The sequence below is a fragment of the Pelophylax lessonae genome, assembly GCF_965119305.1.
Source record: "Pelophylax lessonae genome assembly, chromosome: 11".
In the NCBI taxonomy this organism is placed as follows: Eukaryota; Metazoa; Chordata; class Amphibia; order Anura; family Ranidae; genus Pelophylax; species Pelophylax lessonae.
Genome location: NC_138778.1, coordinates 162,422,726 through 162,437,828, shown reverse-complemented (window position 1 = coordinate 162,437,828; position 15,103 = coordinate 162,422,726). Strand labels below are relative to the sequence as shown.

Here is a 15,103-nt window from a genome sequence, read left to right as displayed (position 1 = left end):
GTATTTCACCCGTGAAGCAGAGCAGCAGTGGATCATGTGGCCATACTGCTCGGCGGCCAGAGCATTTGATAACTTATCTAAGAGGTAGAATTAGCTCATTGCTCAAGAAACCCCTGGCAACCTCTGGAGAAACCATGAATAAGAAGGGCTGTTCTATACTAAAGCTGACCATACACTGACAGATTCCTTCATCCATGTGTGGATGCACGAATCTCACTCATACAGCCATTGTATTTTGACAGCTGACCTACCTGGCTTTCCAAATACCCAAACAGCACCTACATCCGATTGGATATAACTGTTTATCGGCTGACAATTTTCCGCTCAACTGGTTCAATTTTTGAATCCAAAGATGGCAACTGGAATATGTATGTGCATGGAGTTCAACTGTAATGTTTCAAAAACATGTTTTTATGCTTGCTTTGTAATGATGTCCACTGGGACAGGTATATACCTATGTATATGTGCTGTGCTTCCTGATTGATGTGTAGTACAAATGATGCTCCTCTGACCTCTGCGCAAGTATATGGTCTACTAATGATCACTGAAACAGTACACTTTCTGTGCAAATTATGTCAGCATTTGTTCAGCGAAAATACAGACAACATTGTCTGAAATGCAAACAAATGCCAGAAAGAAGATCTTTATCTAATCATGGTTCTATAAAACAAAGTGCGTAAAGTATGTGTAAAATAGTCCTAAAAAATTAGGGCTATTTACAGCGCTTGCTAACAATCCAAATATTCAAAGTAATTAATGGGTGTTAAAGGTAAATATCATAAATAAATATAAAAAAAAATTAAATTCATATAGCTATGTGCGATAATTTTGTGCAAATGGTGTAAAATAAATAAAGTAATCCAAATAAAATTAATATGCAAACCAATCAATATTGTGACATGAAAATAAATAAATAGTAAGTTCATCAAGTGGCAATAAAATAGGATCAACAAGTGACAATGAAAAGTTCCAATTGAGTTTTCTTCAGTGCAAAAAAAGTTCTTCCAGATGGGTTAATAAGTGAAGGTGCTCAGTAATAGATTTTTCTCCAATTTTGTGACTTTTAAAGTGCAGGTGCAGGTTCCTTTTTTCTGTGGTATGTTAAAAGATGGGTGACTTACCAGATGTAATGGGTCTCATATACATCTGGTAGGTAGACATCTTGTAGACTTCCAGCCCGTTTAATTTCTAATGTGTACAAATACCAGGTACAAAGAAAGAGGGGAGAGAGCAGAGTGCTGAGACCCCACTGTATTACTACTTGTTATTTATATATAAATATTTGAATGTCCATAAACTGGAAACAGTTCTACTTGGGTCCCTATTAACACTATGTAGCACTTCGCGTGTATGAGTGTTTTTGTTATCAGGTGTTGTTGTGCTTCACGCATAGGACAGACAAAGACACTCAAGTATCTTTGAGCTTTGTGTGTTTTTCTGGCTGGCATTTTACATAGGGTGACCAGACGTCCCTGGTTTCCGGGGACAGTACCTGGACTGAGGACACTGTCTCCAGACCAAATCTGTCCCCGGGTTTGTCCCCGGATTCAGGGCTGGATTAATGTAGACAGGGCATCCCATGCTGCCTGGTGGCTCGGAGGCCGAAGCCCCCTGCTGGACTATCTAATTTCCGCTCCTGCTGCTGTTCAGTGGAGGAGAAACAGAGCCAAAAATTGACTGTGGAGGGATGAGACCAGGACGTGAGGCGTCTCTTCTACAGGGAGAATACATTTAGTGCTTGTAGTCATTCCTCATAAATGAGGTCCTCCAGTCCCCATATTAATTTAGTTGCCCTTCTCTGGACTCTCTCCAGCGCCAGCATATCCTTTCTGAGGACTGGTGACCAGAACTGGACGGAATGCTCCATGTATGTGAAAATCAAGACACCAGTTACAAAAACTGTAGCTGCTGACTTTTAATAAACACTCACCTGTCACAGGAATCCAGCGTTGTGCTGTATAAGCCGGGTTCTTCACTGGTCTTCGGTACCCGGCACTGGCATCTTAACTGTGGGCAGACGGCTGTGACTCCTTGTGGCTTCACAGCCAGCTGCTCACTATGCATGCACAGCCAGCTGCTCACTATGCATGCACAAGCCATGCTGCCTTTTGTGAATGGTCCTGCAGTATTATGGGACCCGTGATGATGTGATGTGTCCCCAGGGCTGCTGTTAGAAATCACGGGGCCCCGTACAGACTACCTGGCAGGGCCCCCCCAAGAAAATATTAAAGATATATTTAGCTACAACAAAACACTATTAGCAGACACAAATACAACATAACTCGCATAATTCCTGCTAAATCTAAAAGAAAAAACTATGTTAATAAATAAAAATGAAGATGAGATGAAAAAAATATACAAGCTGGGCATCTCTCAAGGATGAGAGAGACAGAGGGAGAGAAACAAAGTTACAGATAAACTCAGGAGCAGAGATAACATTAGAGCCAGTGCTGGGAGGGGGGACCCACACAGGGAGGGGGATTGGTGAGGGACAACTGTCTTTCTCAGCAGATAAAAGCTGATAGCAGGGAGAGGGACAGATCAGATTTAGGTGCTGGAGGAAGATTTCTGTATTTGTTGTCCATCACTAATCCCCCTCTCTGTGTGGGCCCCCCTGTGTGCTCGGGCCCCCTACAAGAGGGCTGGTGGTCCCCCCCCCTATCAGCGGCCCTGTAACGTGATAGAAGAGGGGGGAGGAGGAAAAAGAGTGCAACTTCCCCTTTTGGGTGAATTTCCTCTTTAAATATGGCACTTCTAGGATGTAGGATGCCAGTAGACTCTACCAAGACATTTTAGGCGGACTGAGCCTTTAACATTTTTTCTAACTAAAATACCAATATCAGGAGTTCCTACAGTTAATTCCAGAGACTAAAGATGTTCAGTGGTGGAAGGATCTGTGATTTCCACTAAGCAGGGATTTAATGAGCTCGGTCAAAAACGTCAAAGCAGAAACCATCTGTTGTCAGCTATGTTTGATCATGTCAAAGTGGTTTAAGCTATGCATTGTCTGTGGGGATTCTACTTAAAAAACTGAAGATTTATCCCATTTTAATAACTGCCAAGAGGGAAAAAGCTGAAGAATGCAAGAACCTGGCTTTGCCTTGTGAGTTTGAAGCACAGTTTAGGTTAATAGGCACATACATTTGCAGCATTTGTTTTCCACCTTTGATGATCCCACTGCCCTTGGGCACAATTACCTGGTATGACATGGGCTGTATTTCCGTAAAACATTGCCTAGGGCTGTAGGGATAAAGTGGGTAGCAGCAAGCCTTATAATGTACTAATTTTACTAACTTTTCCCTTTTTTAATATTCCTTTTTGGTCCACCTTTGAACATTTGTGGCTAAATTTAGCCAGAGAACTCTAAGGGAATGATAAGAGGAGTCACAACAGTCTTTGTCATTCAAAAAACATGAAACCATCTCTCCCTTCTCTTGTTTGGAGGTCTGTACAATTGAAAAGCTTACCAAATGCTGCTCCCAATAACACTTTTCTAGCAATAGTTTGTACCATAGTAATTACACTGGCTGTAGAAGCTGGCATTGGGATAAGGGGTCCAACACACTCCAAAACCCCCTAAACCCTGCACTATGTATGTTACATACACCTGACCCCTACACTCTGCACATTACATACACCTGACCAGTTCACTCTGTACGCTACATACTCCTGACCCCTACACTCTGTACGTTACATACTCCTGACCACTTCACTCTACACATTACATACACCTGACCCCTGGACTCCATATGTCATTGCTGATTGGCTATGATCACATGCACTCTCCCAGGGAAAAAAAAAACTCTCTAGAAATACACACCAAACTGAGCATGTGCAGCTTGCCCCCAAGGCTCTGTTCTATAAAGTAGTGGTCCACATAACTGGGGTTGTACTCTTTGCATATGTACTTTGTGTGAAAAGTTGTCCCTCTTTTTCATCCCTGGGAAGCTTGGGAGGAATGTGATAAAGTACAGAAGACATAAACTATATTACCAAAAGAATTGGGACGCGTGCCTTTACAAGCACATGAACTTTAATGGTATCCCAGTCTTAGTTTGTAGGGTTCAATATTGAGTTGACAATCAATTCAGCCAAGCGCTCACTTCGAAGGGGAAGACCGACGTGCTGCTCTCCTCAGACGGGGAACTCCAACTGAGATACATAAGAGAAAGAAAAGCAGGCGCAACACCTAGTGCATTACCCGTGGTCACCGTATAAAATGTTTTATTAAAATGCCAAATGCATACTCACAGACGAGAAGAATACAAAATCGCATTAAAAGATTCCACCCCAGATGGAATGGAACACGTCCTTGTAGATGAGACCGCTAACCCTAAAGCTCTGATGAAGGGAGCTTGACTCCCGAAACGCGTTAGGGGTCTCATCTACAAGGACGTGTTCCATTCCATCTGTGGTGGAATCTTTTAATGCGATTTTATATTCTTCTCGTCTGTGAGTATGCATTTGGCATTTTAATAAAACATTTTATACGGTGACCAGGGGTAAGGCACTAGGTGTTTCAATATTGAGTTGGCCCACCCTTTGCAGCTATAACAGCTTCAACTCTTCTGGGAAGGCTGTCCACAAGGTTTAGGAGTGTGTCTATGGGAATATTTGACCATTCTTCCTCAAGCGCATTTGTGAGGTCAGACACTGATCTTGGACGACAAGGCCAGGCCTGCAGTCTCCGCTCTTATTCATCCCAAAGGTGTTCTATCAGTTTGAGTTCAGGACTCTGTGCAGGCCAGTCAAGTTCCTCCACCTCAAACTTCCTCATCCATGTTTTTATGGACCTTGCTTTGTGCACTGGTCCAAATTATTTGGTGGAGGGGGATTATGGTGTGGGGTTGTTTTTCAGGGGTTTTCTTTAAGGGGTTGGGCTTGGCCCCTTAGTTCCAGTAAAGGGAACTCTTAAGGCGTCAGCATATGAAGACATTTTGGACAACTTTATGCTCCCAACTTTGTGGGAACAGTTTAGGGATGTCCCCTTCCAGTTCCAACATGATTGCGCACCAGTGCACAAAGCAAGATCCATGAAGACATGGATGAGCGAGTTTGGGGTGGAGGAACTTGACTGGCCTGCACAGTGTCCTGACCTCAACTGGATAGAACACCTTTGGGATGAATTAGAATAGAGACTGCAAGCCAGGCCTTCTCATCAACATCAGTGCCTATCCTCACAAATGCGCTTGCGGAAGAATGGTCAAACATTCCCATAGACACACTCCTAAACCTTGTGGACAGCCTTCCCAGAAGAGTTGAAGCTGTTCTAGCTTCAAAGGGTGGGCCAACTCAATATTGAACCCTACAGACTAAGACTGGGATGCCATTAAAGTTCATGTGCGTTTAAAGGCAGTCGTCCCAATACTTTTGGTAAGAATTGTATAGAGCAGGGGTCTCCAAACTGTGGCCCGAGGGCCAGATGTGGCCCTTTGCTAGTCTTTATCCGGCCTTTGGGACACTATTCCTCCCACTGATATAAGGGCACTGTTCTTCCCACTGATACCAACAATGGGGCACTATTTCTTCCACCAAAACCAACAATGGGGCACTATGTTGGGGCACTATTTCTTCCACCAATACCAACAATGGGGCACTATGTTGGGGCACTATTTCTTCCACCAATACCAATGATGGGATACTATTCCTCCTACTAATAGGGGTACTACTGCTCCTATTGACCACCATCCCTGAGTCTATATTATTTATTCTTACTGATGCCGGGCCCGTGACATTTTCTGCCCCTGCTGCCCATAATCCGGCCCTCCTAAAGTCTTAAGGACAATAAATTGGCCCTTTGTTTTAAAAGTTTTGAGACCCCTGGTATAGAGCATGCAATTGTTTTAGTTCATTTGTTTATCTCAGAATTGGTTGTCACTGGTTCCAAGTGTTCCATTGCTTTCTAAAATCTGGCTTAAGTGTGAAGAATGAGACATCACCAGCAAGTTTCGGGGCCACATGGGGACCCTTTCTCAAGATGACATAGTGATGAGTGTGAGGGTGGTCACTATGCTGCCTTGAGGAAGGGACCCCAAAAGGTTGGGTTACACAATACACATGTGACTTTGCACTAATAAAAGTGTATAGTAATTGCATCAGATTACTGTGGTCTATGAGAAGCCATTTTCTAGTGTCACTTCAAGCAGCCCTCTGCCACCAAGGTCAAAAACTGTAAAGAGTGAAGTCCATACCTATACTTTTGCTGTCTAAAAAGCTAACACTGAATTTACTATTGTTGTTTTAAAGGAGAGAAGTCTGAAATTCAGGCTACATGCCACAGAACAGCACCATCAGAAGCAGCTCGAAGATTTGTCAGTCATCATTGCAGACTTAGAACAAGAGTTACAGGAGGTCAGAGCTGGGGTTAAGACTCAGATACAAAAACACCAGCTGCTTCTCAACACCAACATGAAGCTGGAGCAAGAAATCTCTACATACCGCAGCTTGCTGGAAAGGGAAGAGATTAGGTAGGTCAAATAAACTGTAATCAATCAATTATCAGGGAATTACAACAATGGGGAATAGTCCTAAATCCCACAAAGTACACGCTTGCACAACAAAAAAAGTACATCTAAAATGTAGAGCAAAATATACCGTAAGTAGTGGGGTTCTTCATAACACTAGTTTGGTAGAGTTCTCTAACCCAGTTGTGCTTTCTGGTAGCTGGTACTACTGCTATGGGACCCCAAAAACAAATCCAGAGACCCCAGTCATGATCCTCATTCAACAGTTGCATAGATAGGAGCAATGGCCTGGAGGGCATTTGACCCTGGTCCAGTCCAAATATTTTATGTTGGGCGGGTGGTCCAGATTGAAAATGTCCCCCATTCAGACCTCAGTGAGAGGGGAACCTTGAGTCATTGACAGCTGCTGGGCAGGGATGAGCTTGAGGGTGTTTGGACTAGGATTGAACCCCCGTGTGCAAGGCAGCCAGGAAGCTGTCAACTAGAGGAGCCAATCATCTGCAGCCAGGACATTCCCAGTCCTGCAGGTGCACGTATACAAGAGGGAGCCAAGTCTGAGCACACCTAAGTATTTTATTTAGGGGAGTCCATGTAAAGTTTTACAGAACACTGGTCATTTTGTTCACAAGACACAAAAGGAAGTTAGATGAAACTGAGTGGGACTCCCATCTTAGCTGTCTCTGGAAAAGGAGTCCCAGGTGGAAGATTTCCCCTTACCCTTAGTTCTGGGGGCAACTCTAAAATTTTGTATTTCCCCTCACTTTCAGTTAAGCCTAGTAAACACGATCAGAAAATCAGAGGAAAAATACCGCTTTCAAAACGATTACAACAAAAACTTAAAAAAAAAAAAAAAAATTAGACGAGGAGCGTGAGCTCTAGGATTGCATTAAAATGCAGAAGAAGACTTTGCTAATATTGTACCTACAGGTTGTGTGTCCATAGCGTCCTAGGTCCACAGGAAGTGGGTTGAATAATGTTGGGCATCACTCAAGTATGAACATGTGCAATTACCATTTTTTTAATCTGCAGGTTATATGGCACTAAACAAATCCAGGAACCCAAATCATCTACAAGCAAAATAAGCTTTAGCTTACCTTCAGGTGAGATTCTAGTATAACTAATTACATAGTTACATAGTAGTTGAGGTTGAATAAAGACAATAGTCCATCCAGTTCAACCTGTGTAGGCGCGCAAGGCCGTAATCGTCTCTCATACCCCTTAAAGCGGAGTTCCGGCCACGGGGGTGAAATTTAGCTAACAATACCCCCGGGACAGTCAGGGCTAGTACATTCCACAATGGATAGCCTCTGTACTGTCCCAGGTTGCACTTACCTTTTAGAAGAAATACTTACCTTGAAAATTTCTTCTCCAGCGTTGCCATCTCGGATGTGGGCAGCTGAAGCCAGCGCATCCTCTTCTGCGTCCTCTTCCATTTCCTCTTCTCCCAGAATGCGCCTGCACCGGCCCCGCTCGTCACTTCCGGTGCGGGCGCGTCATCCCTCCACAGCTTCTGGGCCCCATTCGCAGAGTACGAATGCACCTCCAATAGTTTTGCTGGACAAATATCTGTGCATATTTTTATAGTGAAAGTGTTGAAAAAAAAGTCATGTATGTGATCAATGGCTAAATGTATAATGTTTATATTGCTGCAGGAGCTGTAGAAAAAAATATGGAGATCTGTAAAGAAGCTTCGAAAAAACATCTACTATTCAATGGTAATATAGCAGAGGAAGGCGCAGAAGCCAGCGGTACAGTACAGTAAGTATTGCAAGTTATTAATTAAACAATGATTAGGAGACATGGGCACTGTGGGATCAGATCAAGTATTGGTGAGCAGTGCTGTTGTTGGCAATCCATACATGTTTTTTTAATGCTGTGTTGTGTTTTCTTGGTTTGTTTCAAATATCTCAATGTATTTCACCCTCATCTACTGGATACACTGAATTAAAGATATAGGTATAGCCATTTTGGATAGATTAGGGAAGGGTCAGAACTACAGTTAAGATTTATTGCTGTCTGTGTCCCTGGTAGGTAGTCTCTGACTACTGTTACCAAGAAAAAAAATGATGGGAAATTAGAAATATTGGAGTTGTTACTAAAAAAGGCATAGAATAGAATACAGGGTAAACCTTTCAATGGGGACACCTATTTTGGTGACAACTGTTTAAGAGGGGACTCACACTCTGTATGGATTTCTTCTCACTTCCTGTTGCTTCTCCAAGACAAGAAATAAACAGAACATAGACAGCAAAAAAATACAATCAGAGTTTTTTTTTTGATAATTTAAATTTTTTACAATACAAGGATTTAGCCACATAGTGATTAGGCGCATTATACATTGTTACATAGACATTTTCGAAAATTAATTAGCATACTCTTCATAAATCTGTGCATCTAGTTAAAATGTAAGTTCACCTTTTCAGAAAAAAATGAAAAAGTAAACTTACATTCTCCCCACTCAACCCCTCAGTCCCCACTATACTTACCTCCATGGGCGATGAGCTGTCAGTTCTTATGTAGCCTATGTAGCATTCTAGGAACTCAAAATCCCTGCTCCTCTTCCCCTTCTTTCTGTAGGGCTTCTGGAATTGATCAGAGTAATACTGATTGGTGAGCACCAGCAGCTGACCACTTTGATCTGTTCCGGAAATGCCCTACAGAAAGAAGGGCAAGAAGAGAAGGGATTTCAAATCCCCAGGCAGCTACAGGAGCTGCAAATGCGATGGGGACTGGGGATGGGGAAGGAAGTGGGTAAGGTGTAGAGTGTTAGGTCCCCTTTTACATTTTCTGACCTGGGAACCAACTGAAATCATCCGAAATCCACTCTGTGTATGGCCCTGTCTGCCACCTCCCACCTAACACTGATTGAAAAATCAGAGGAACCGGCCGTAAAATGAATGGCCAAAAAACAGCTCAGTTCATCAGATGTAGCCGCGGTTTATGTATTTTGACAGCTGGCCAATAGCTGCAGTGGGGGATTCATCCATCCAGCATGGATGGAGGAATTGTTTATATTTTTTTCATTTACCTTGCAGGCTAAAAGAAAAAACACAAAAGTGTATGGCCAACTTCGCAGAGGGTGGAAAGATACAACTAGGAATCCTAAACTTTTTAGGAACACTATTTACAAGGCATATGTTTCCATGTGATTTACATTGACAAGCTGAGAAGAAAAGAGTGGAAGGCAATGGATTAATGGGTCAGAGGAGTGAAAAGAGGAGTAAGGAACAGGCAGTATCATGGTCAGGGGTCAGGCACAGAGATTAAAAGCTTTAGCAGTAGAGATTCTTTCACCACCCTGGCAGATGGTGCAGGTTCCACGAGGTGTGGGGTCTAAGTACTAACCAGTATTCACCAGAGCTCCTGACGGTGGAGATGGGTTTTGCTGCATGTTAGTACCAGGTTGCGGTCCTCATGATTACCCCACCAGGAGGTGAGCAAGTCAGGGTCCAGTAGCAGATATAGCAGGTAGGGATCAAAGATAAGCACAGTCAGTAAACAAGTAAAAGGTCAGTAACAAGTGGTTGCATATTGGGATCAAGCAGAAGCGTAGTCAAGGAACAAGCCAAAGGTCAGTAACAAGTGGTAGTGGAGATAAGGACAACTGCAGATACACAAAGGAGCAAGATATTGGCTGGAGAGATAACAGTAATCTGGCAAATTAGAAGTGCAAAGGCATGGCTTAAACAGGAAGTTGTTTGGAGGAGCAAGGAGTTCAAGGTTCACAAGAAACAAGGTACAAGGAAAGATCATCCAAGGCTTCAGACAGGGAGCTGTCTGGTGGTTTAGAAAGGAGAGCTACTGCCAGATGAAATTGGGGACGAAGGATGGGTAAGAAAAGGACTGAATAGGCCAAACGGCAGAAATAAAAGTGGGGAGGAAGCTAAAGAATAAGGAAAAAACAAGCATGGGTAGGGGTGTGTGTGAGGGGGTATAGGAAAGGACAGAAGAGGTGAATTCCCCTTGGAACTACCCCAGTCAAAGGTGCCAGCAAAATTTAGGCAAAGCGCATGCGCGCGAAACATGTAGTCACGGCAACCAGAAGTTTGCGCTCCACGTTCTACATCCGGTCAGCGTTCCATCCTCGTTTCGGTCGTCACTTCCGGTGACTTAGCCAAGGGGACACTTCCGGCATCAGCGCCAGGTCCGGTACACAGCCCGTGTTGCGGCCGCACACAGCATCTGTATGGCATCACCTGCCCATACTGGTGTTCCTTCGGACCCCCCCGGATTTTAACCCCTCCACCACCCTCGACTTTGGGCTATCCTGCTCCGTGATCCCAAAGTGTGGGACACCCACAGCACCCCAAGTGATGCCGAAGACTTCAGGACCGGTTTTTAACCCCTACCATTATCAATAAACTTCCATGTTACCCTTTTGCCAACACTTATTGTCAGTGTCTTGACCTATGGGACATGGTTACTCATCACACTGTAGCGCGCCATCCCTCTTTCCAGCAAACTCCATAATCCACACATCAACCTGTGTCAGCGATTTGGCAGCCTCAGGTGGTACATTATTATTTGCTTCCATTTCCATTTCCATGCCCTAAAGCTCTTTGGTACCATGACCCCATCACAACGCACTTCCACAGCTGTATTTATAAGGATTGTAATTTTTAAGTGATTTTTGCCCTAACTTTCAGCTTTTACAGTTTACAGGATTACAAATGAGTGACTAGAACCAATGTTTTTTTTTATTTTTTTTTTATAGATCCTAACATATCTTGTGTTTTACAGAACAGAGAAGGTGGATCAAGTGATTAAACAGTGGGAAGGTTCCTTCTTCAAAGACAATCCAAAACTAAGGAAGAAATCCGTATCCTTAAGATTTGACCTCCACCTGGCAGCTGCAGACGAAGCGTGCGTCCAAACCAAACAGGACAATCTACCCGATATAGAGGTTCGGCTAATCATGAGGCGATCATGTAGTATTCCCACCATGAGTCCATGAACTTTCAACTGCCATTCCAAAGACTAGTAGAGACATCCTGAATGTTATAGGAGTGTATTATTAATACTTGTAGTACCATGGCAACCGTATGAAACTATGTATCATTTAGGTGGAAACTCTGAAACCAAATTCACATACGAGTATTACTTTTTATACCATTAGTCTGTATATACGTATATATATTTATTAAGGGAGATAGCAGTAGCTGCAAAAAAAAGTACGCTTTGCCTTTTCAGCCTTCATTTGGGATTAATCATGGTCCTGTCTACTTCTTATTCTTTGTTGAGTGCTCAAAGCCAAATTGGGCTGTCTGGCAGCCCTCCCAGCAAACCGGTAAGATAAGGAATATAACTTTAGGCGGCCTAATTAAAGAGCAGATCCAGGGAACAAATGAAACCAATTAGAGAGCAGTTGATTCTAATCAACAAATGTTGTACATTTCAGAATGGGCCAAGCACAGGTTCAATGTACTTACTCTCTCGCTTTAGCAATGTCTTCTGCTTCTTTATTAATCCAGCGTCGCTGGTCTCTTCTGGGAGTAAATGATGGCCATCTGGAGTTTTACTTTAAAGCCCAACAGAACATTTACAGAACAGAGGCTGTGCCCATATGACAGAGATTAACTGCATGCTTAGGTCCAGGGCAGTAGTTTCCAAACTGCGACTCACAGGCTGGATACGGCCCCTACCTTTATCCAGCCCTTGGGACACCACTCAAATTACTGACACCAGTGATGGGGCACGGTTCCCACCCACTGATACCAATGATAGGGAACTATTTCTCCCACTGGCACCAATCATGGGACAGCATTCCTCCCCTGAATACCAACAATTAAGCACTATTTTTTTCCACTGACACCAACAATGGGGCACTAATCTTCTCACTAAAATCAATGATGTTGCATTGATGTCAGGCTATTTTTTACTCCTGATGGCCACAATACAGTCCCCCCTAAAGCCTAAAGAACAGCAAACTGGCCCTTTTTTAAGAAAGTTTGGAGACCCCTGGTCTGCGGGAACGAAAAAGCATTTTACCTTATTGATCCTCTGCTTCCCTAGACTGACCCCCTGCATCATTACGTCCAGCGCAGGGCTATAGACCCAGAATTTGTCTTTAAGGTGTCAAGACCAACAACTGCTGAAGCATAGGGAAGAAGAAGCTGCGGAGATCGGATTAGCAACGCAAAGGAGTGGCGGATTGGGTAAATCTTTTTCATCCCCCAGATCTAAATGAACAGTAAACCGTTGGAGTTCAAGTGCAGCCCCACCGCAAGGATAGAGTTGGTCAGTACTATGCACAATCTTAGAAAATGCAATGAATGTAGCAGGGGTGGAACCACACTGTCCAAATACAATACAAGTGTACTCCTTCCATTTTCCTCTCTGTCTAGAGATGTGCCTGAAATACATAGGGGTCTATGTATAAAAAGTTTGCTGAATGAATGTAACAAACATCTGCACAGCCAAACTTACAGTCTTCTGTAATATAATACAGGGACTGATATGAATGTACAGCGCTGGATAAATTGACAGCGCTATAAAAGTATCTGTAATAATTTAATTATTTATAATTATCCAATAGGATTGTAAAACCATCTAGTGGCCATAATCAGTTTTTCTTTTGTATTTAAAAAAAAAATAACAAATTATAGCCACTAGGTGGCGCTTACGATCATAAGAGAAGACAAATGCTTGCCATACATTATACAACTTTGCTATTCAGTTTCCTTTAGCCTTACCATCAACTTTGTTGTGCAAGGGCCTGCCTGATTGCTTACAAATTGAAAGCGTTTAGGTTTGACCTCATATTAGATGGTTTTGGTAAATCTAAAGAAACATTGTACATGAATTTGTATAGTGTATGGCCAGCCTAAATTCCTAAGTATGAGATATTTGGAAGAAGGGAATATAAAGGGAAAAGATTAACCATTTTGACATTACAGAAAATTGCAAAGACATATTTGGTTTAATTGTTTTGGTTTTAAATGCAGTTTAACTGTAATTGTATACGAAATGTAGAATATACGTAATGTGAAGCTGTATTGATTCTCTCAATAGAACCTCTTACTTTAGCTATGCAATCATGTACAGGGTTTTATTAAAAACAACACAAACACGAGGGGTCTATTTGTAAAATATTTGTGGCACGAATGTCAGAAGCATTCATGCAAGTTGAATGAAATGCCCCCTATTTTTTGTTGGATAGAAATGCTGATATCATCAGCTCCATCTAGTGGCCAAAATGAGATATTGTTTTTTAAATACCATCATGAGAAAACTATGCCACATTTTGGCCACTAGATGGAGCTGACTATACAAGCATTAATCAACAAGAAAAAATTAAGTGACAAGAATTTGTCTAAACAGACGGCCCTGTCAAGAAAAGTAGTCAGAATTTCTGAAAGCTTGTAAGTGATGCAAACACACAATATTTCTAATTTCATGTGTCGAATACCCCCATCCAAATGTTTTCTCTTTTATTGTGCATGAAGCATGGAAGGGTTAGTATTGTTTAATTGATGTCTTGGTCCCCTTTAGGGAGTTTTACCCTTGCTACTGTATAGAGACAGTGATCACCAAAGCAGGAGATGAGGGGTAAACTCTCCATTGGGGACATCAACACATTTTTTTGAGAAGGGAAAGGGTTAAACCATCAGCTACTCTTTACTTTATCCTCCAGTTTAGAAATTCCATTAACTTGATGTACCATTAATGTACCATTGATGCATTTTACTTCAAATTCTTTCATTAACTTGTCACTGAATTCTACTAAAACGATGGAAGAAATGTATACGAACCTGTGGTTCTTCAGGATATTGGGAGCTGTTCTCAGGGAAGCCTGTATTGCTGCTTCGAGCACTGGATCCTGCTTGGGTGCTCATCTGTGCACTCAGTACAACGTGTATTTAGCTGTAGGGTGCTATATACAGTATGTCCGAAGCCATGGTTCATTCCTTTGGAACCTAGACCCTGAAGAGGGGATGTCCCCTTGACGGCAAAGTCTGGACCCAAATAGGGACCAGCGACATAGACAGGTAAGACAGGATCACCCTGGTATTAGGCCGATACTGTAGCCCCATAGCAAGTATGGGATACAATATCCCCATTACTTGGTTTACTCTTATTATTTGTCCTCTGAATAATATCTGTTTGCATGCATCAGGAAACTGGAAATGTGTTTGAATTTATTTAGCTATACAGTGTTTAAACTTGCAAAGTTGGTGGTATAAATTCCACCATTCAGAGCTTAGTCTCTGGTGGATGACCAGGTATAACATCACACCACAGGTCACGCATTTTACCACCAGAGCCCTTCATTAGATACTCAGGTGTTTCCTCCCTCCCTTTTGCCATGAGGACTTTGCTACATGGCGGTCAACACCTGGGATACCCCATTTCTGCATCCTACTATGTGAGTACCCAACAAGGAAATACCCATAGCAATGGCGGAAACCAGGTGCAAGGGAACTGCAATAAAAGCTCAGGAAAACATTTGCTCTGGCCTGCAAAACACTCAAAGGGAGCTCAAAGAGTGGCAATACTTCCCCTGCTGTGGGGCAGGACATTCTTTTAGCACTGGTCTTAGCATTAGATTCCAGCTCTATTTCAGACATGCATAAAGCAGCCTACCTGACCAAGGCAGACTTTTTTTCTTTCTCATACAACTAATGTCTTTAATACAGCCA

At 42.7% G+C, this 15,103-nt stretch overlaps 1 protein-coding gene across 1 annotated transcript in view; it reads left to right on the top strand.

Annotated features, from left to right (window-relative positions):
* KRT222 (keratin 222) overlaps window positions 1–12,201 on the top strand; it is a 71,915-nt gene extending 59,714 nt beyond the window's left edge. Inside the window, exons 6-9 of the mRNA XM_082272149.1 lie at window positions 6,247–6,467; window positions 7,494–7,564; window positions 8,117–8,222; window positions 11,205–12,201. Of these exons, the coding sequence (XP_082128275.1) occupies window positions 6,247–6,467; window positions 7,494–7,564; window positions 8,117–8,222; window positions 11,205–11,418 (612 nt within the window). The 3' untranslated portion in view covers window positions 11,419–12,201. The remainder of the gene's footprint in view (window positions 1–6,246; window positions 6,468–7,493; window positions 7,565–8,116; window positions 8,223–11,204) is intronic.
* Window positions 12,202–15,103: the final 2,902 nt, after the last annotated feature.